This window comes from Cherax quadricarinatus, chromosome 53 (genome assembly GCF_038502225.1).
Source record: "Cherax quadricarinatus isolate ZL_2023a chromosome 53, ASM3850222v1, whole genome shotgun sequence".
Taxonomy (NCBI): Eukaryota; Metazoa; Arthropoda; class Malacostraca; order Decapoda; family Parastacidae; genus Cherax; species Cherax quadricarinatus.
The window spans coordinates 16,406,091-16,429,211 of NC_091344.1; the positions used below are offsets into that span (position 1 = coordinate 16,406,091).

The window sequence follows — 23,121 nt, forward strand, 5'->3', positions numbered from 1 at the left end:
GTTTGGGGTACACATAGCGCCTCTGCTCCCTCTCTCAGGACCCATGGGGAGATGTTATCTGGCCCCATTGCCTTTGAGGTATCTAGCTCACTCAGAAGCCTCTTCACTTCTTCCACGGTTGTGTGCACTGTGTCAAGCACTTGGTGGTGTGCCCCACCTCTCCGCTTTCTGGAGCCCCTTCTGTCTCCTCTGTGAACACTTCTTTGAATCTCTTGTCGAGTTCCTCACATACTTCACGGTCATTTCTTGTTGTCTCTCCTCCTTCCTTCCTTAGCCTGATTACCTGGTCCTTGACTGTTGTTTTCCTCCTGATGTGGCTGTATAACAGTTTCGGGTCAGATTTGGCTTTCGCTGCTATGTCGTTTTCATATTGTCGTTGAGCCTCCCTTCTTATCTGTGTATATTCGTTTCTGGCTCTACGACTGCTCTCCTTATTCTCCTGGGTCCTTTGCCTTCTGTATTTCTTCCATTCCCTAGCACACTTGGTTTTTGGCTCCCTGCTCCTTTGGGTGAACCATGGGCTCATCCTGGCTTTTTCATTATTCCTGTTACCCTTGGGTACAAACCTCTCCTCAGCCTCCTTGCATATTGTTGCTACATATTCCATCATCTCATTAACTGGCTTCCCTGCCAGTTCTCTGTCCCACTGAACCCCGTTCAGGAAGTTCCTTATTCCCGTGTAGTCCCCTTTCTTGTAGTTTAGCTTCATTCGTCCTGGCCTTCCTGTTTCTCCCTCCACTTGTAGCTCTACTGTGTATTCGAAGCTTAAAACCACATGGTCGCTTGCCCCCAAGGGGTCTTTCATATGTGATGTCCTCGATATCTGCACTACTCAAGGTGAATACTAAGTCCAGTCTTGCTGGCTCATCCTCTCCTCTCTCTTGTAGTGTCCCTTACGTGTTGGTACATGAAGTTTTCCAGTACCACCTCCATCATCTTAGCCCTCCATGTATCTTGGCCCCCATGTGGCTCCAGGTTCTCCCAATCGATCTCCTTGTGGTTAAAGTCACCCATGATCAGGAGCTTTGCCCTACATGCATGAGCTCTTCTGGCCACTGCAGCCAGTGCGTCAACCATCGCTCTATTGCTCTCGTCGTACTCTTGCCTTGGCCTGCTGCTGTTCTGTGGTGGGTTATACATCACTGCTATTACCACCTTGGGACCTCCAGAGTGAAGCGTTCCCGCTATGTAATCACTTTCTTCTCCGCTGTCTCCTCTCTCCAGCTCATCAAAATTCCATCGGTTTTTGATCAGCAATGCCACTCCTCCACCCCCCCTGTTCCCTCTGTCTTTCCTCTGGATCTGGTATCCCGTTGGAAAGATGGCATCTGTTATCATACCTGTAAGCTTGGTTTCTGTGAGAGCTATGATGTCCGGTGTTGCCTCTTTGACTCTTTCATGCCGCCACTCCCACTTATTTGTTATTCCATCAGCGTTTGTGTACCATACCTTCAGTTTCTTTTCCAACACTGTGGTTTGGGGGGCCTGTGAGGGTGTTAGACCTGGTAGCATACTGTGGGATTCTATAGCTCGGTGTTGGGTATGTGTGTGTGTGTGTGTGTGTGTGTGTGTGTGTGTGTGTGTGTGTGTGTGTGTGTGTGTGTGTGTGTGTGTGTGTGTGTGTGTGTGTGTGTGTGTGTGGGAATGAAACAATTACATGTGGGATAAGCTACATAATTAACATATTTGCTCCTGGCTTTCACCGGTTCGTTCTTGCTCTTAGTGATGTCCTTTACTGTTCCTTTCAAAACTCATTTCATTTTCATAATTGTTCTTTCCTGCTGAGACTAGATCGTATAATTTGCTATGATGTTAAAGCACAGAAAAAGAACAATAATATTTCATTGGAGAAAACGGGTTGTTAATACAAAATTAAACATCTGTAAAAAAAAAGTTTTTTTAGACTTTGACTTATGGTTTCATCATAAAATATGCTGTCAGAACTGAAAATATTTGTAAGCGTCACGATGGTTAATGTTGCTGTTTTTGGTAAGTCTGGCAAAGATATCTCGAAAGGAAGTATCGCAATTAATTTTTACTGAAACTCAAAACATCAGAAGAATGTCGTAGTATAGCGGTTGGAGCATTGACCTGCTGGTTGTAGGTCTGGCTTGCCATGGGTTTGAACCCATGTTCTTACGTCTGTTAGTGATCTCGAGGATCATTCCTCTTGCTATATTCAAACTAAATCTCGTAAATTGGAAAGTAATAATATAGGAATAAGAATTACAGTATTAAGAAACAGAAATGTTTATGCTGGCTGTTAGTCAAGTGTGAATATAAATGTAGGCAACAACATGATAATTAATTATAAGTTGGAGGTTGGGCAGCTTGTCTTCCTTCACACACATCTGTTGTTACAACGGCGTCTCGTGCCTATTGTCACGTGCCTACTAGTGTTGGCAGTACTATTCACACATCTGAAGTCCATACTGACAGTTACTGTTGAAGAACACAGGTAGGCACTTATGGTTGGGGTTACTTGAAAAACTCATATACTGTAATACTATCTACAGAGTCCTTGAAGCTGACGAGTGTTAGTACTAGCAAGCTTCTGAATCACCAACATTCTTCTGGAGGATAACTGCAACGATCCTCACTGTGACCAATAACTCCTAAGCGCCTTCACTGTCTCACCAAATGTGGACAGAGTGTCCGGGCCCAGCAGGACCTTTGAAAATAGATGATATACTCTGATTAGTTCGGCTGGTATCGGCCTCATCTCAGTACCCAAAAACAGGGCACCAAGACACACTGCAATATTTGTAATTTATAAACGTTTAGGTTTCAAAGGATTAATAATATAGTGGATTTATATTGCATTTTCCCGGGTGGAAGAGAAAACAAACCAGCAATGTCTCAGTGTTATACAGATGACACACATTAAACAGCGTAAGCCTTTATTACAAAAATGTTTCGTTCAAAGAGTATCAGGTATAGTTTTCCTCGAGTGGAACCTTACTATGATACAGTCTTGGGCTGCTCTAGTGTCAATGACAGCTACGTTTTTACTTTAATTACCAGTGGTAATTAAAGTACAGCGCCTCTCGCCAGCACCTGGAACACTGAGGTTGCAGTTAACGTGGCCACTTAAGTATTTCAATCCCTAAAATAAGGATTATAGTAAACTCCTAGTGTATTTACACATATATATTCGTCTGGATATACGATATATACTCTGTTGATGCTAATACCTGTGACACACATGCAACCGGTTACGAGGGTTCTGCTCTCGTAGCCCACGCTGAGGTTAAACTTCCTTGCTAACTGCCTCGTCAACCAGGCTGTTGATGCTAACGCCTAGCAGGCTGACAAAGGTATAGCAACCTGAATGATTATGCATTTGTAAGAGGTATTGATGAAAACTTTATTTAATTTTAATATATAATTATATATATATATATATATATATATATATATATATATATATATATATATATATATATATATATATATATATATATATATATATATATATAAACGCAATTAAATATTTTTTTTCGTTAAGTTCTAAATGACTTTTGCGAAATTATTGGATACACAAATTATCGCTTGCCTTATTCGGCAAGAAGAGCGTTACTATTTAAGCCAAAATAGCAAGTTTTTACTTATTCGGCACGACATATATATATATATATTATATATATATATATATATATATATATATATATATATATATATATATATATATATATATATATATAATAATAATAATAATAATAATAATCTGCTGGTAGCAGGTTGCATAGTCGTTGACCAAGGATGTTAAAACTCTCAGATTATGGTACCTGGACTTTTCACTGGGTTTATACTATATTTAAATCCTTATCTTTCAAGCTCCAGTAAGCAGGTGTGCAGACCGGGCACGTGACTCCTCAAGTATTTTCCATGTATATATTATCAAGTATCTCTCTTCTCCGTACTAGAGAGAATATTCCAAGTGCGTTGAGGAGCTCCTGGTAATTTAGATGTTTTGATGATTACATGGGCAGTAAACCGCGTGCATGCGTGCGCATATGTACGTACGTACGTACGTGCGTGCGTCTGTGTGTGTGTGTGTGTGTGTGTGTGTGTGTGTGTGTGTGTGTGTGTGTGTGTGTGTGTGTGCGTTTGTAAGTACTCACCTAGTTGTGGTTGCTGGTAATTAGTCTACCAGGCAGAAGTGAAGAGGAGGGGTGGGGGGTCATGGAGCCTCCCTGTTCATAAATGTTCATTTTTTTGTTTAACTCACTAGTAGCAGTGTGCTAATGAGTTAATGCGAACTGGAGTGTGGCGTTTTTTTTTTTTGGGGGGGGGGGAGTAGATTGTAAGTTGTATATTAGTTACTATTAATATAGATATATTTTTATATAGGCGAGTTTTTGTCCTTCCTTCCTATTAATAATTAATATTGTTATTATATGAGTACATGCTGCCCCAAGGTTTGCTGTGTTTTTCAGAGTAATTTTATAACCCCTAGACAGCAGCGTGAGCAGCCTTTAGGGGCCAGGACCATTTTATTTAAGTTACGACATCAAACTCGTAAAACTCTGTGACTGAAGAAATACTTCCTAACATCCCTGTGATTCATCTGAGTCTTCAACTTCCAACTGTGACCCCTTGTTGCTGTGTCCCATCTCTGGAACGTTTTCTCTGTCCACCTCGTCAATTCTTCTCAGTATTTTATATGCCGTTATCATGTCCGCCCTATCTCTCCTGTCCTCCAGTGTCGTCAGGTCGATTTCCCGTATCCTCTCCTCGTACGACATACCCCTTAACTCCGGGACTAGTCTTGTTGCAAACCTTTGCACTTTCTCTAGTTTCTTTACGTGCTTGGCTAGGTGTGGGTTCCAAACTGGTGCTGCATACTCCAATATGGGCCTAACATACACAGTGTACAGGGTCCTGAACGATTCCTTGTTAAGATATCGAAATGCTGTTCTTAGGTTTGCTAGGCGCCCGTATGCTGCAGCAGTTATTTGGTTGATGTGCACCTCACGAGATGTGCTTGGTGTTATGCTCACCTCAAGATCTTTTTCCTTGAGTGAGGTTTGCAGTCTATTGCCCCCTAGACTGGACTCCGTCTGCAGTCTTCTTTGCTCTTCCCCAATCTTCATGACTTTTCACTTGGTGGGGTTGAACTGGACCAGGCCTGCAGCCTGTCCAGATCCCTTCGTAGTTCTGCCTGGTCCTCGTCTGATTGAATTCTTCTCATCAACTTCACATCACCTCCAAACAGGGACACTTCGGAGTCTACTCCTTCCGTCATGTCGTTCACAAATACCAGAAACAGCACCGTCCCAGGACTGACCCCTGGGACCGGTGGAACTGTGGAACTCCACTTGTCACAGGTGCCGACTCTGACATCCCCACGTACCATGACTCGCTGTTGTCTTTCTGACAGGTATTCTCTGATCTGTTGTAGCGCCTTCCCTGTTATCCCTGCTTGGTCCTCCAGCTTTTGCGCTAATGTCTTGTGTGGAACCGTGTCAAACGCCTTCTTACAGTCCAAGAAAATGCAATCTACTCACCCCTCTCTCTCTTGTCTCACTGCTGTCACCCTGTCATAGAACTCCAGTAGGTTTGTGACACAGGATTTCCAGTCTCTGAAACTGTGTTGGCTGTCATTGATAAGCTCATTCCTTTCTAGGTGTTCCACCACTCTTCTCCTGATAACCTTCTCTTTGACTTTGGATACTATACATGTCAGTGACACTGGTCTGTAGTTTAATGCTTCATGTCTGTCTCCTTTTTTTAAAAATTGGGACTACATTTGCTGTCTTCCATACCTCAGGTAATCTCCCTGTTTCGATGGATGTGTTTGATATTGTTGTTACTTGTACACACAGTGCCTCTGCTCCCTCTCTCAGGACCTATGGGGAGATGTTATCCAGCCCCATCGCCTTTGAGGTATCTAGCTCACTCAGCAACCTCTTCACTTCTTCCTCAGTTGTATGCATTTTGTCCAACACTTGGTGGTGTACCCCACCTCTCCGTCTTTCTGGAGTCCCTTCTGTCTCCTCTGTGAACACTTCTTTGAACCTCATGCTGAGTTCCTCACATACTTCGCTGTCTCCTCTTGTAATCTCTCCTCCTTCCTTCATTAGCCTGATTACTTGGTCCTTGACTGTTGTTTTCCTCCTGATGTGGCTGTACAACAGCTTTGGGTCAGATTTGACTTTCGCGATGTCATTTTCATATTGTCGTTGGGCCTCCCTTACTTGTGCATATTCATTTCTGGCTCTACCTCTCTCCTTGTTCTCCTGGGTCCTTTGTCTTCTATATTTCTTCCACTCTCTAACACACTTGGATTTGGCCTCTTTACACCTTTGGGTAAACCAAGGGCTCATCCTGGCTTTGTCATTATTTCTGTTACCCTTGGGTAAAAACCTCTCATCTTCCTTGCATATTGTTGTCATATATCCCATCATCTCGTTTACTGACTTCCCTGCCAGTTCTCTGTCCCACTGAACCCCGTGTAGGAAATTCTCCATGCCTGTGTAGTCCCCTCTCTTGTATTTGGCTTCACTCGTCCTGCCCTTCCTGCTTCCCTCTCCACTTGTAACTATGTATTCGAAGCTCAGAACCACACTGACCCCGAGGGGGCTCTCATATGTGATGTCCTCAATGTCTCCACTGCCCAGGGTGAATACTAGGTCCAGTCTTGCTGGTTCATCCTCTCCTCTTTGGTAGTGTCCCTTACATGTTGGTACAAAGTTTTCCAGTACCACCTCCATCATCTTAGCCCTCCACGTTTCTGGGCCCCCATGTGGCTCCAGGTTCTCCCAGTCGATTTCCCTGTGTGTGTGTGTGTGTGTGTGTGTGTGTGTGTGTGTGTGTGTGTGTGTGTGTGTGTGTGTATTCTCTAACTTATGTAGATATATTATAGTGATTTACTTACACATACGCACAAACGCGCGTGCGCACACACACACACACACACACACACACACACACACACACACACACACACAGTTGATCATGTACTAACAATGTTGTGGTGTCCCACAGTGCTGCTGGAGGAGACCTTCAGACACTCCTGGACGAAGATATGGTACCATATGAACGTGATGTCATCAGCTTCACGCGACAGCTCCTTGAGGGACTCGTCTTTGTTCACGATCGCAACATTGTTCATCTTGATATTAAGGTAAGATCAAATCCTATTTAAGATAATTGAAATAACAGCAATACAACGTCTACACACTGCTGGTTCGAAAACACGATACTAAGTAGGTTTTTTCTATCACTTTGGAATAAAATATAACAATGTATTTCGGTCACTGCATGATCCGGAAGTGGTATCCCTGTATTACACAACTCCATCCACTTGGTCACGGTCACTGTTCACGGACCGGGCCGAGGGGGCGTTGACCCCGAAAACTCCCTCCAGGTATACCTGTGCCTCGAGGCACGCAACTGGAGTAGTGCAGAGTGAAGCATAAGTGTATAACAGTTAAATATTAGTGTTGAAGATTTGAAGGGGACCAGAAGAGGCATTCATAATTCATCAAATGAAAATTAATACCACAATTTCTTCAATAAAATGGAAAATTAGGACACACGCTAACCATATGTAATTCAAACTATCCAGTAAGAAGCACCAGCTTTGAAGCTTAACCAAGAAGACATTCTCTTATCGTAGAGACTAGTAACCTAAAATACAACACGTTAAGCGTGAAGCTGCGTTATCAGGTTATCAGCACTGAAGGGTTAAGTTAATTAGATGTGATACTCAGAAATTATCGAATGAAAAGTAGCATTTCAGTTTTCCCCAGTTTCTTTCCATTTCCCTGACAATCAATTTGTCCTCCACATGAGCCAAAATCAATAAACCTTTTCTCTCAGAAAGACTGACTTGATTTTAAGTATTTAAGAGAGTTAAACAAAAGATATTCAAGCTTTGGGGTTAACCTCAAGTGCAAATTGTGGGACCCACAGCCTTGGACAAGTGGATAAAAAGGCTTCAACGAAAAATATTTGGATTTCATCCTGAAGCCATTGGAATATTTGGGTACATAATTTTATATTTTTACAATGGTGCTGAGGGCACACACAGGTTATAGGCAGTCGAAAATACATTTGTAAAGTACATTATTTAGCTGGGTCTCAGACCAGTGTCTGCCATGGGAGGAGGTACAAGTACCTAGTCTTTTGGGACTAGCTGTCCCCAGGCCTAGCCCCATTCCCCGCCCCCCCACGGGGCTCGGTGGGAGAAGCTAGGCACCTTGGGCTGCCACAAACTCCGCGCACACTGGGCTCGAAGGGTGTGGCAGCTGCATAGCAGCAGACAATATCAGGAGGTGCTAAGGCAGCAAGCACTACAGGATCCTTTTGGAGTCACACCCTAGCTCTGGGCATTAAGCCCGAGCGCTGGGGAAGCTCAGGAATGCCTCTTGCTGTGTGCGTTGCTGCTGTTACTACTGCACTTATCCCTTGCACTCCTGGAAGTATCAGTGTTGCCAATTTGAAGCCGATCAGTAGAGTCGTTCTTTAGTTATTAAATGAAACTCCGAACCCCTCTTTAATAAAATTAGCAATTTGGGAGTCAATGGCCAGCAATGCGAACCTTGCTTCCTGGAAAGCATAACAGGGATGAAAGTTTGAAGCCGGTCAGAAGAGGCATTCTCTAGGTATCACACGGATTCCAACCATTCCAGTTTTTAGTTTAATTTAGTGATTCGACAAATTCTCTTGCACACAAGCTAAACTTAGGGTACCATCCTGTACTCAAGATTCACCAGCCATTTACATGAAATACTCTCAAGTATATTTGACGGGATTTAATGGTAATCACAATTTCACACTATTTTACACAAAGTTGGCAGATGTTCACCGACACACTTTAATTTCATTCTCCGCCGTTGTCGAATTAGGAGGCGTCTTTTTTTTTTGAACATCTGAAGCAACGCCGCAGAGGACTTTGGAAGTTATTGGAGTCATTCCAGGATACTGGGAATGGTCCTACAACTCTGGTCATGAGGAACCTGCACATACCAGTTGTTCCATGAATCTTGGCCTAGTTACCCTATATCAATTTTGACATATATATACACACAAACAGTTTTCACACTCGTGAAAGTAACATATTAAGAACATGAATCATGGAGCTGACCTTGGTGCGTGTGGGTGTCAGTCAGTGGTGATGACCACTCCGCCAGTCAGCAAACATAGGCACCCCCAACTATGACTCTGGACTAACCAGTGAAACATCATATATCATGATTTGAAAATTTAGGATAGTCTGACCAGCAACATTGATATATATATATATATATATATATATATATATATATATATATATATATATATATATATATATATATATATATAATTTCGACATTATCTCTCTTTACCATTAAGATATTTGAAATATAAAAAATAAGTTATTAGAAAGGAAATTTCGCAAAATAGTTTTAAATCTGAAACTAAATTAGTGCTGTCACTGATAACAGGAATAAGATAGAAGAGGAGTATCTGACCTAAGTGCTGTTAACACTGGATCACCTCCACGGAATCAACACTAACCATGAATTTAACCTAAGCAAGGAAGAACACTTGCTTCGAATGCTATTTTCTTGTTGGGAATCATGTAGAAATGGAGTTAATAGCTTTCAAGGCACAATTTTTTTTAATTCTTTACTCAATACAATATCGGTAATCGCTACATGTTCCTGCCTTGTAGCGACTATATTAAAACAGCTGTTGATGTAGAAGATTGTTACAGGTTTATGGATGACCTCAAGATCGTTAAGTGCCGTAGTGATAGTCGAGTGTTCATGACGGGAATGAAGGTAGAGGAACGGCTGCTGCTACTTCGTGTGTGGTGCAGACGAGGGCTCTCACACAAGCAGACATAATTCGCTAGCTGCGGCATCCTCCTCTAAACTTAATTCTAATCAAGGTCTTAATTACCATTAATAATGATTTTCCTTCCGCTTCCCTGTATGAAACAAAGTTTTATCTCAGTACGCTCAAAAGATTACGTTACCAATTTAGTAAGTTACTTTTTTTGTCACTTAATCCTACAAGATGCAGAACCGTAAACCTAACTGCAACTTGATCGGATATGAGACTGTTGCGCAAAGTTATTGCAGTGTTTGTTGAATTAACAAAACATTAACAGTGAAAAATTTAACATCTCAAAATTTCAGTGAAAGTTGCCTTGAATATGCACAGTCGAGAATGGTGCATTTGGCAACGAATGCTGGAGACAGTGTATCATTAGTCACGACGGTAAAATAGCATTTGACTTCGCACACTACCCAGCGGCGCCCCGTTTTCCAAGACTTGTATGTCCCGAAGTGACGTGCGCGTGTTGGGGATTATTACAGAGAAAATGTTCTTTGAGATACACTTGTCAGTATAAAATTGTAATTGACCTCTTACTGCCGTATCTTAAATTCAAAACTAGTATCCACGGAGACTGTCCACATACACAGCCAATGTCGCAACTCCCGAATTTTTTTTTTTCGTTTACTCCTGACACATCGTCTATCTTTCACCACCTTAAAGTTCATATCACTACTAAAAATCTTAATAAGTAGTTACATTACTGTGTACTTGGCTTCACTGGTGGAGTCCCTGTGTGGTGGTCAGGGTCTCGCCTCCTCCCTGGTTACTGATGACTCTCACTCCGTCACTGTCACTGGGTCACCATGCCTCACCGACCTTCACAGTCATTCACGCTTTCCTTCTGCATATTCATTCACTCTCTCCTTCATAGCCATTCACTCTCCTCCTTCGTGTACATTCACTTCTCCTTCGTGTACTTTCTCTCTCTCCTTGACTTAAATTCTCTCTCTCCTCCTCTATGCAAAATTCACACTCTTTCATATCCATTCACACTCTTATCAACATTAACACACTAACCCTTCATATACACTCATGTTCTTTATATACATTCACACACTCATCCTTCACATACATTCACGCTCCTTCCTCAAGCTCTCGTCCTACCAGACATAACACACAGAAAAACCACTTTGAAAAAAAAAGCGTATTAATATACTCTTACGCAGGATCACCAGAATTATCTCACCTTCAGTTCTCTGTTTTATACTCTCGGTATCACTAGATAATTTAACTTTCAAAGCCTCACACTTGCGTAAAGTCTCTCTGCTTTTATCCATTTCCTCAACCGTAGTCCTTTTACATAGGTTTCCTAACATGAATCTTAGTCCTGTTTTGTGCTGTAGATGGCTGTCTCTCTCAGTATATTATCAGATATCCTACTCTTCAGAAGATTCGTGATTTTATTTAACCTCTGCTTCCTCCTCTCCTTTCCTCTTAATCTGTCTTGTGTAATAACAGTATCAGACTGATACACAAGCAACCCGCACACAGAAGAGAGAAGCTTATGACCACGTTTCGGTCCGACTCGGACTTTGTAAATGGTTCAAGTTGGACCAAAACGCGTCGTAAGCTTCTTTCTATGTGCGGGTTGCTCGTGTATTGTTCCAGTCACAGTATTGTGCCTTTTGTTCTTTTCTATCCGATTAATCTAATGGTTATAATCATAATTTTTAAAGGGGGTGGACCGGTAAGCCAGCAGAAGTCGTCGGTTAGACCAGCAGTGGGTCTTCATATGACCAACGTCAGGAAACACTTGTCCTGTTTCCTGACAAATCTTACCAAACCTAACTGTCTTGTGCATTTTTCATTGCACTCCCTCTTTTCTGACTTTCCTTTTCATTCTTGGCTTGGGCCACTTAGCCTACTGCAGCTCTTCTCTGCCCGCTTGAGAGATACTTCAGATTAGATTTAGATTTTGCCGCCAAAGCAGCTAGTTTATTGTGCACCCCACATCCATCATGTGGAGGGTAGTGCAAGAGTATGTGGATACAAATGAACCCTAGGAGCAAGACCTCGAAATAGTTAACACGAGTAGATCTTGATTTATATCTACAATTCCTATGCAATGAAATTAAATTCACTCGTTTTAACAGTGTCACTAGTCCTGCCTGGCTTGGGCCAGTAGCTCTCCTGCAGTGCTCCTCTTCTGTTTTGTTCTTTTTGGGCTACTACTACCACTGCTGCTGCTGCTTTAACAAATTCTTTCACCACTAATACGCTATACTTCTACCACCACCGCTACTGCTACTATTTTATCCCCACTACCAATATAACTACTGTCGTTAAATCTACTTCCACTGCTACAACTGCTGCCGCTAGTATAGCTTCTACCATTGTTACTACTTCCTTCTTCCTCCCATCCTCTACCGTATTGTCTTGAGGCCTTCTCTGCTTTTCTCATCTTAGCTGTGATTTTACAATGGTCTGGGACGAACTGAGACGCCGCTGTAAGGTCTCTCTTATATGTGAGAGTTTGTGGTGAATTTGAGTGTGCTTCTCAGGTCTAGTCAGAGTGGCTACATCATCAGTACAAACCTGCCTAGTGATCACTGGGGTGTCCAGCAACCTCACCTAACCCCCACTACCCAACCAATCAACCTTAATGACCCTCGTTTAGTAGATTTTAAACCTCATTAACCAACCAACTAGTCTTAATGATCCTCATGTAGTCTAAATTCCATTAACCAACCAACCAGCTTTAATGACCCTCGTGTAAGATAAGATAAGATAAGATTTCGTTCGGATTTTTAACCCCGGAGGGTTAGCCACCCAGGATAACCCAAGAAAGTCAGTGCGTCATCGAGGACTGTCTAACTTATTTCCATTGGGGTCCTTAATCTTGTCCCCCAGGATGCGACCCACACCAGTCGACTAACACCCAGGTACCTATTTGCTGCTAGGTGAACAGGACAACAGGTGTAAGGAAACGTGTCAAATGTTTCCACCCGCCGGGAATCGAACCCGGGCCCTCCGTGTGTGAAGCGGGAGCTTTAGCCACCAGACCACCAGTAGATTTTAAACCCCATTAACCAACCAATCAGCCTTAATGGCCCTCGTGTAGTTAACTTTAAACAATATCGCTTCTCCACATACTGTTTACAGCACATTTCTAAGTTTGGTTAGGATAATTGTCCTATATCCACAATAATAATGAATCACACCACAATGGAAAAAAATAATTAAAAAGGTCGAAAAAAAAGGTCTGGGGCGGGAACGGAAAACGGGCAGCGACTCATGTAAAACAGTCATATTTCAACTGTTGAAAACTCCATCAACAGTCATTCATTTGACTGTTTGTAAAACATTGCCATGTTGTCTGTGGTTAACAGGACGAGCTACAGTTGTAAGGAAAACATTCCTCTTACTTCACATTCCATCCCTCTTGTCTTTCATCTCTCAAGTGTAGGTGATATGGCCCTTTGGTGTTGTGGCCCCTCACTCTTCACAACAGTGTTGTGGCCCCTCCACACAACAGTGTCGTGGCCCTTCACTCCTCACAACAGTGTTGTGACCCCTCACCGTATTGTGCCCCCCTCACTCCTCACCGAGTTGTGGGGCCCCCCTCACTCTTGACTCTCGTTGTGGCCCCTCATTCTTGACTGGTGTTTAACTATCGTATATAATCAGGTAATCATTCGTTTCAGTCAGACGTGATAATCCTGTACACCAGGTCAAATCTAAGGAATTTCCATACTAAGCCTCAATGAGGACCTGGTTCAGCGGCTCACACTTTAAGCTCTCCTTTACATAGTTCTCCAGGTACGTTGGTACTTGTTAGTGTGTTAGAAACTGCGAAGTTATCGTAAACACGCCGTCTTTACTGGTTTTACCTGCTGTTTCTGTTCACCTAGCAATGAGTAGGTACCTGGGTGTTAGCCAATGGGTATGAGTTGCATCCTTGGAGACAAAATTAAGCTAATTTGCCAGAAATGCTGTGCATAAGGGACTTTCTATATAGTATGTCATTGATGTCAGCTATGGTCTATATAAGTTGTATCATGTACCTGTAGAAATAAAGTTTATTATTATTATTATTACTACTACTACTACTACTACTACTGCTACTAATAGGGGGCTAGTGTTGGATGCAGTATTGGGTGATGGTCCTGTCAAAACATACATCAGTTTACACACTGGTAAGTATATACTGGCTAGTAATTTTTTGTGCCACAGTCCAGCCAGGTAAGGTCATTCTATTTGGTAACTGTAACCTTGGAAAGGCTGGCACTTAGCGTGGATCTCACTGACGTGATAATTAATTATTCGCTGTCAGCCAAGTAGAGACCTTTCTCGACACCTTACTGTTGACCGGTGTCGTGGCCCCCCCCCCGCACTCCTCGCTGGTGTCGTGGCCCCCCCCGCACTCCTCGCTGGTGTCGTGGCCCCCCCGCACTCCTCGCTGGTGTCGTGGCCCCCCCCCGCACTCCTCGCTGGTGTCGTGGCCCCCCCCCCCCCCGCACTCCTCGCTGGTGTCGTGGCTCCCCCGCACTCCTCGCTGGGGTCGTGGCCCCCCCCGCACTCCTCGCTGGTGTCGTGGCCCCCCCCCGCACTCCTCGCTGGTGTCGTGGCCCCCCCCCGCACTCCTCGCTGGTGTCGTGGCCCCCCCCCGCACTCCTCGCTGGTGTCGTGGCTCCCCCGCACTCCTCGCTGGTGTCGTGGCCCCCCCCGCACTCCTCGCTGGTGTCGTGGCCCCCCCCCGCACTCCTCGCTGGTGTCGTGGCCCCCCCCCGCACTCCTCGCTGGTGTCGTGGCCCCCCCGCACTCCTCGCTGGTGTCGTGGCCCCCCCCGCACTCCTCGCTGGTGTCGTGGCCCCCCCCCCCCGCACTCCTCGCTGGTGTCGTGGTCCCCCCCCGCACTCCTCGCTGGTGTCGTGGCCCCCCCCCCCGCACTCCTCGCTGGTGTCGTGGCCCCCCCCCCGCACTCCTCGCTGGTGTCGTGGCCCCCCCCGCACTCCTCGATGGTGTCGTGGCCCCCCCCGCACTCCTCGCTGGTGTCGTGGCCCCCCCCGCACTCCTCGCTGGTGTCGTGGCCCCCCCGCACTCCTCGCGGGTGTCGTGGCCCCCCCGCACTCCTCGCTGGTGTCGTGGCCCCCCCCGCACTCCTCGCTGGTGTCGTGGCCCCCCCGCACTCCTCGCTGGTGTCGTGGCCCCCCCCGCACTCCTCGCTGGTGTCGTGGCCCCCCCCGCACTCCTCGCTGGTGTCGTGCCCCCCCCGCACTCCTCGCTGGTGTCGTGCCCCCCCCGCACTCCTCGCTGGTGTCGTGCCCCCCCCGCACTCCTCGCTGGTGTCGTGCCCCCCCCGCACTCCTCGCTGGTGTCGTGGCCCCCCCGCACTCCTCGCTGGTGTCGTGGCCCCCCCCGCACTCCTCGCTGGTGTCGTGGCCCCCCCCGCACTCCTCGCTGGTGTCGTGGCCCCCCCGCACTCCTCGCTGGTGTCGTGGCCCCCCCCCGCACTCCTCGCTGGTGTCGTGGCCCCCCCCGCACTCCTCGCTGGTGTCGTGGCCCCCCCCGCACTCCTCGCTGGTGTCGTGGCCCCCCCCCGCACTCCTCGCTGGTGTCGTGGCCCCCCCCGCACTCCTCGCTGGTGTCGTGGCCCCCTCCGCACTCCTCGCTGGTGTCGTGGCCCCCCCCGCACTCCTCGCTGGTGTCGTGGCCCCCCCCGCACTCCTCGCTGGTGTCGTGGCCCCCCCCGCACTCCTCGCTGGTGTCGTGGCCCCCCCGCACTCCTCGCTGGTGTCGTGGCCCCCCCCCGCACTCCTCGCTGGTGTCGTGGTCCCCCCCGCACTCCTCGCTGGTGTCGTGGCCCCCCCCGCACTCCTCGCTGGTGTCGTGGCCCCCCCCGCACTCCTCGCTGGTGTCGTGGCCCCCCCGCACTCCTCGCTGGTGTCGTGGCCCCCCCGCACTCCTCGCTGGTGTCGTGGCCCCCCCCGCACTCCTCGCTGGTGTCGTGCCCCCCCCGCACTCCTCGCTGGTGTGGTGTCGCCCCCCCCGCACTCCTCGCTGGTGTCGTGGCCCCCCCCGCACTCCTCGCTGGTGTCGTGGCCCCCCCCGCCCTCCTCGCTGGTGTCGTGGCCCCCCCCGCACTCCTCGCTGGTGTCGTGGCCCCCCCCCGCACTCCTCGCTGGTGTCGTGGCCCCCCCCCGCACTCCTCGCTTGTGTCGTGGCCCCCCCCCGCACTCCTCGCTGGTGTCGTGGCCCCCCCCGCACTCCTCGCTGGTGTCGTGGCCCCCCCCGCACTCCTCGCTGGTGTCGTGGCCCCCCCCGCACTCCTCGCTGGTGTCGTGGCCCCCCCCCGCACTCCTCGCTGGTGTCGTGGCCCCCCCCGCACTCCTCGCTGGTGTCGTGGCCCCCCCCCGCACTCCTCGCTGGTGTCGTGGCCCCCCCCGCACTCCTCGCGGGTGTCGTGGCCCCCCCCGCACTCCTCGCTGGTGTCGCGGCCCCCCCCCGCACTCCTCGCTGGTGTCGTGGCCCCCCCCGCACTCCTCGCTGGTGTCGTGGCCCCCCCCGCACTCCTCGCTGGTGTCGTGGCCCCCCCCGCACTGCTCGGGGGTGTCGTGGCCCCCCCCGCACTCGCTGGTGTCGTGGCCCCCCCCGCACTCCTCGCTGGTGTCGTGCCCCCCCCCGCCCTCCGCGCTGGTGTCGTGGCCCCCCCCCGCACTCATCGCTGGTGTCGTGGCCCCCCCCGCACTCCTCGCTGGTGTCGTGGCCCCCCCCGCACTGCTCGCTGGTGTCGTGCCCCCCCCGCACTCCTCGCTGGTGTCGTGCCCCCCCCCCCGCACTCCTCGCTGGTGTCGTGCCCCCCCCCCGCACTCCTCGCTGGTGTCGTGGCCCCCCCCGCACTCATCGCTGGTGTCGTGGCCCCCCCCGCACTCCTCGCTGGTGTCGTGGCCCCCCCGCACTCCTCGCTGGTGTCGTGGCCCCCCCCGCACTCCTCGCTGGTGTCGTGGCCCCCCCCGCACTCCTCGCTGGTGTCGTGGCCCCCCCCGCACTCCTCGCTGGTGTCGTGGCCCCCCCCGCACTCCTCGCTGGTGTCGTGGCCCCCCCCCGCACTCCTCGCTGGTGTCGTGGCCCCCCCCGCACTCCTCGCTGGTGTCGTGGCCCCCCCGCACTCCTCGCTGGTGTCGTGGCCCCCCCCCGCACTCCTCGCTGGTGTCGTGGCCCCCCCCGCACTCCTCGCTGGTGTCGTGGCCCCCCCCCGCACTCCTCGCTGGTGTCGTGCCCCCCCTGCACTCCTCGCTGGTGTCGTGGCCCCCCCCGCACTCCTCGCTGGTGTCGTGGCCCCCCCGCAATCCTCGCTGGTGTCGTGGCCCCCCCCCGCAATCCTCGCTGGTGTCGTGGCCCCCCCCGCAATCCTCGCTGGTGTCGTGGCCCCCCCCGCAATCCTCGCTGGTGTCGTGGCCCCCCCGCACTCCTCGCTGGTGTCGTGGCCCCCCCCGCAATCCTCGCTGGTGTCGTGGCCCCCCCCGCAATCCTCGCTGGTGTCGTGGCCCCCCCGCAATCCTCGCTGGTGTCGTGCCCCCCCCGCAATCCTCGCTGGTGTTGTGGCCCCCCCGCACTCCTCGCTGGTGTCGTGGCCCCCCGCACTCCTCGCTGGTGTCGTGGCCCCCCCCGCACTCCTCGCTGGTGTCGTGGCCCCCCCGCACTCCTCGCTGGTGTCGTGCCGCCCCCCCCCGCACTCCTCGCTGGTGTCGTGCCGCCCCCCCCCGCACTCCTCGCTGGTGTCGTGGCCCCCCGCACTCCTCGCTGGTGTCGTGGTCCCCCGCACTCCTCGCTGGTGTCGTGGCCCCCCGCACTCCTCGCTGGTGTCGTGGACCCCCGCACTCCTCGCTGGTGTCGTGGCCCCCCGCACTCCTCGCTGGTGTCGTGGCCCCCCGCACTCCTCGCTGGTGTCGTGGCTCCCCCGCACTCCTCGCTGGTGTCGTGGGCCCCCCGCACTCCTCGCTGGTGTCGTGGCCCCCCGCACTCCTCGCTGGTGTCGTGGCCCCCCGCACTCCTCGCTGGTGTCGTGGCCCCCCCCGCACTCCTCGCTGGTGTCGTGGCCTCCCCCGCACTCCTCGCTGGTGTCTTGGCCCCCCGCACTCCTCGCTGGTGTCGTGGGCCCCCGCACTCCTCGCTGGTGTCGTGGCCCCCGCACTCCTCGCTGGTGTCGTGGCCCCCCCCCCGCACTCCTCGCTGGTGTCGTGGGCCCCCGCACTCCTCGCTGGTGTCGTGGCCCCCCCCGCACTCCTCGCTGGTGTCGTGGGCCCCCGCACTCCTCGCTGGTGTCGTGGCCCCCGCACTCCTCGCTGGTGTCGTGGCCCCCGGACTCCTCGCTGGTGTCGTGGCCCCCGCACTCCTCGCTGGTGTCGTGGCCCCCGCACTCCTCGCTGGTGTCGTGCCCCCCCCGCAATCCTCGCTGGTGTTGTGGCCCCCCCGCACTCCTCGCTGGTGTCGTGGCCCCCCGCACTCCTCGCGGGTGTCGTGGCCCCCCCCGCACTCCTCGCTGGTGTCGTGGCCCCCCCGCACTCCTCGCTGGTGTCGTGCCGCCCCCCCCCGCACTCCTCGCTGGTGTCGTGCCGCCCCCCCCCGCACTCCTCGCTGGTGTCGTGGCCCCCCGCACTCCTCGCTGGTGTCGTGGCCCCCCGCACTCCTCGCTGGTGTCGTGGCCCCCCGCACTCCTCGCTGTTGTCGTGGCCCCCCGCACTCCTCGCTGGTGTCGTGGCCCCCCGCACTCCTCGCTGGTGTCGTGGCCCCCCGCACTCCTCGCTGGTGTCGTGGCTCCCCCGCACTCCTCGCTGGTGTGGGGGCCCCCCGCACTCCTCGCTGGTGTCGTGGCCCCCCGCACTCCTCGCTGGTGTCGTGGTCCCCCGCACTCCTCGCTGGTGTCGTGGCCCCCCCCGCACTCCTCGCTGGTGTCGTGGCCTCCCCCGCACTCCTCGCTGGTGTCTTGGCCCCCCGCACTCCTCGCTGGTGTCGTGGGCCCCCGCACTCCTCGCTGGTGTCGTGGCCCCCGCACTCCTCGCTGGTGTCGTGGCCCCCCCCCCCGCACTCCTCGCTGGTGTCGTGGGCCCCCGCACTCCTCGCTGGTGTCGTGGCCCCCCCCGCACTCCTCGCTGGTGTCGTGGTCCCCCGCACTCCTCGCTGGTGTCGTGGCCCCCGCACTCCTCGCTGGTGTCGTGGCCCCCGGACTCCTCGCTGGTGTCGTGGCCCCCGCACTCCTCGCTGGTGTCGTGGCCCCCGCACTCCTCGCTGGTGTCGTGGCCCCCCGCACTCCTCGCTGGTGTCGTGGCCCCCCGCACTCCTCGCTGGTGTCGTGGCCCCCCGCACTCCTCGCTGGTGTCGTGGCCCCCCGCACTCCTCGCTGGTGTCGTGGCCCCCCGCACTCCTGGCTGGTGTCGTGGCTCCCCCGCACTCCTCGCTGGTGTCGTGGGCCCCCCGCACTCCTCGCTGGTGTCGTGGCCCCCCGCACTCCTCGCTGGTGTCGTGGTCCCCCGCACTCCTCGCTGGTGTCGTGGCCCCCCCCGCACTCCTCGCTGGTGTCGTGGCCTCCCCCGCACTCCTCGCTGGTGTCTTGGCCCCCCGCACTCCTCGCTGGTGTCGTGGGCCCCCGCACTCCTCGCTGGTGTCGTGGCCCCCGCACTCCTCGCTGGTGTCGTGGCCCCCCCCCCCGCACTCCTCGCTGGTGTCGTGGGCCCCCGCACTCCTCGCTGGTGTCGTGGCCCCCCCCGCACTCCTCGCTGGTGTCGTGGGCCCCCGCACTCCTCGCTGGTGTCGTGGCCCCCGCACTCCTCGCTGGTGTCGTGGCCCCCGGACTCCTCGCTGGTGTCGTGGCCCCCGCACTCCTCGCTGGTGTCGTGGCCCCCCGCACTCCTCGCTGGTGTCGTGGCCCCCCCCGCACTCCTCGCTGGTGTCGTGGTGAAAAGTTTCCTCAGTTTGCCGGTATCACCATAACCAATAAAGATTCCCATATGTTGCATGTCTCAATTCTTCAACTTATCGGTTTTCAAAACCATTCATCACATCTGTCAAACACTGCAACATCATGGGATCTTGGTACAAAGACTTCAACACTTGTCCAACCTTTGGACAACGACCTACTTACAGTAGTGGAAGGTCCCACTGTGATCCCGCCTCCTCCTGCTTCGACTCGCCTTACTGCAGTATATATACCACCTCTCTGGCCCTATGCTGTACTTCCTACAAGAGTGATGGACTGAACACATCGATTCCAGGTTGAGGGACTAATTACCTCAAACTCCTCCTCTCTTTACCCATCCCTACTTTGTATTGGACTTATGAAGCCACTGTGTGACGAAACGTTTCTTCAGTAAAGATTCCCATACGTTGTACAAGTGTCTCAGTTCTTCAACTTGTCGGTTTTCAAAACCCTTCATCACATCACCATAACCATACTGACATAACCCGCACATAGGAGGGCGAACCTTACGACGACGCTTCAGTCCGACTTGAACCATTTACTTCGCATATATCATTTATAACCGCATTATGGTAAATGTGTTTTTCCTTTTATTTCCTGGAAGGTTAATGGTGGATGGGGGGGATATATGTGGAAAGGGTTACTCTTCCTGGATGGGAGACGGCCAGTGTGTTGAAAAATGAACATCGGCAGCAAGCACCCTGCGGACAGGAACATCATTCTTAACAGCCTGCATAATGCTCGTCTCGTGCTGTTTACACAGACGACAGCTCCTAATGTATTTATCTCGCATCAACTCCGTCTCCATCCATTACTAAGACGTCTATAACAATGATTCAACAGGAGAGAGAAAAAACATAATTTGATAAATGCTGTACATCTGTATTTGTCCAGAATATAAATAATCTTAAGTTACGACGAGTCGGGAAATTATAATTAATTGGCGAACTGTGGGGGACTTTGTTTATTTTGATGCAGCGGATGTCACATCCTGACTCACAACAGTGAGAAGAGGTCGAGGAAGCCACTGTAGGTTTATTCTCTGTTAGCTTTTGACTTACAATGGTGGAAGGAGGAGGAAATCACCGTTGACATTGTCAGATCTTGACTCGCAGTAGTGGGAAGAGCAGTAAGCATTATTATAAAGGGGGGAGCGCTAAACCCGTAGGATTATACAGCGCCTGGGTGGGATGTGGAAGGTATTCAGGTTTAATTCAGGGAACTGGAGAACAGATCCAATTCCCTAGATCAAGAGCCCCTCACCAGGATGAAGGAACCTTCTTTGAGGGCAGCAGCAGCAGCAGCTGACTACAGATTCAGTGGATGTTAGACCCTGACTCACATTTGGAGCAGCAGCTCACTGCAGATTATGTATGTCAGGCCATTTCCCACAGCAGTTGGAGGAGAAGGAAGAGGAGGTCACTTCACATTCAAAGTATGTCAGGTTCTGACCCAAAGTAAGAGGTCACTGCACTCAGTGTATATCATATCAGACCATGACCCACAGCAGTGAGAGGAGAGGAGGTCACTGCGGACTCAGTTTATGTCAGCTCCTGACCCACATCCACTAACAAATCCTGACATTTTATTAAAGCTATGGTGCTATAACTAATAATTATAGCCTTATGGTGGTAAAAGTTTCCGATTTGTGTTACATCACTAATTTTACTTTATATTCTTGATGACTTTATGGAAATAAGGCTTTAGACTTTTCTAGGTTAAGTTATACTCTACCATAGATTTGTTTAGTTATATAATATGCTAGTTTAGTGTTGATGTTCAATTGTCAGAGATTTACATGCCTCTACTGATGAAAAATTGGAAATTATATTTGGCAACGAACCAGCACATTGGCATATTTATTTGGTAATGCTACAAGGGTACAAGTTAAGAAGCCTAGCTGAAACAGAACGAGCAGTAGTAGTTGTGATATTTACGGAGCACCCAGACCGCGTAGATCACTCACCACTCACACCTATAAACATACATACAACATATACAATAAAGCAAGGATAAAATTAACAATGAAAACCACTAAGATAAACAATAAATACGATCGTACTAAAGAATATGTAGAGGTCACAGCAGGGCTTGACGCTGCTGTCTCACTCCCATGTATGTCAAGACTCACTCCATCTCCCAGGAACTACAACTTCACCTATCAGTTTACCATCTCATGCAGTAAATACCAATGTATCACCTGTCTGTACCTTAACTCACGTTAATCTTTATATGAAGCGTGGAGAGCCTAACCAACAATACCAGCAAGCTATGGTTCCTGGCATTCCTTCCATCGTCACAATACCACAAATTGAAAGAAAACTTAATTTGGACACACTGTCACCGGACTCCAGCACTGGAAACAGGAAAATTTCTGGCTGGTTCTGCAGGGTGGGAAGCGAACTAAGACACAGCCAAGAAAATTTCCACAGCGCCTGACCCACCCAGTGCTCCTACTGACCCCACAGTGCTCCTACTGATCCACCCAGTGCTCCTACTGACCCACCCAATGCTCCTACTGACCCACCCAGTGCGCCTACTGACCTAACCAGTGCGCCTACTGACCCACCCAGTGCGCCTTCTGACCCACTCAGTGCTCCTGACCCCACCCAGTGCTCCTACTGACCCCACCCAGTGCTCCTACTGATCCACCCAGTGCTCCTACTGACCACCCAGTGCTCCTACTGACCCACCCAGTGCTCCTACTGACCCACCCAGTGCGCCTACTGACCCACCCAGTGCTCCTACTGACCCACCCAGTGCGCCTACTGACCCACCCAGTGCTCCTACTGACCCACCCAGTGCTCCTACTGACCCACCCAGTGCTCCTGACCCCCCAGTGCTCCTACTGACCCACCCAGTGCTCCTGACCCACCCAGTGCTCCTACGGACCAAGCCAGTGCTCCTACTGACCAAGCCAGTGCTCCTACTGACCCCACAGTGCTCCTACTGATCCACCCAGTGCTCCTGACCCACCCAGTGCGCCTACTGACCCACCCAGTGCTCCTACTGACCCACCCAGTGCTCCTACTGACCCACTCAGTGCTCCTACTGACCCACCCAGTGCGCCTACTGACCCACCCAGTGCTCTTACTGACCCACCCAGTGCTCCTACTGACCCACCCAGTGCGCCTACTGACCCACCCAGTGCTCCTACTGATCCACCCAGTGCTCCTACTGACCCACCCAGTGAGCCTATTGACCCACCCAGTGCGGCTACTGACCCACCCAGTGCTCCTACTGACCCACCCAGTGAGCCTACTGACCCACCCAGTGCATCTGACCCACCCAGTGCTCCTACTGACCCACCCAGTGCTCCTACTGACCCACCCAGTGCTCCTACTGACCCCCCAGTGCTCCTACTGACCCAC

The 23,121-nt window shown here is 51.2% G+C and overlaps 2 protein-coding genes across 3 annotated transcripts in view; one reads left to right on the top strand and one right to left on the bottom strand.

Moving 5' to 3' along the window:
• LOC128692330 (E3 ubiquitin-protein ligase Siah1) overlaps positions 1-23,121 on the bottom strand; it is a 538,875-nt gene that overhangs the window by 292,450 nt on the left and 223,304 nt on the right. The window lies entirely within an intron of this gene.
• The window catches only part of LOC128692215 (uncharacterized), a 345,217-nt gene that overhangs the window by 222,122 nt on the left and 99,974 nt on the right, over positions 1-23,121 (top strand). The window contains exon 3 of the mRNA XM_070096361.1: positions 6,991-7,129. Coding sequence (XP_069952462.1) covers positions 6,991-7,129 — 139 coding nt within the window. The remainder of the gene's footprint in view (positions 1-6,990; positions 7,130-23,121) is intronic.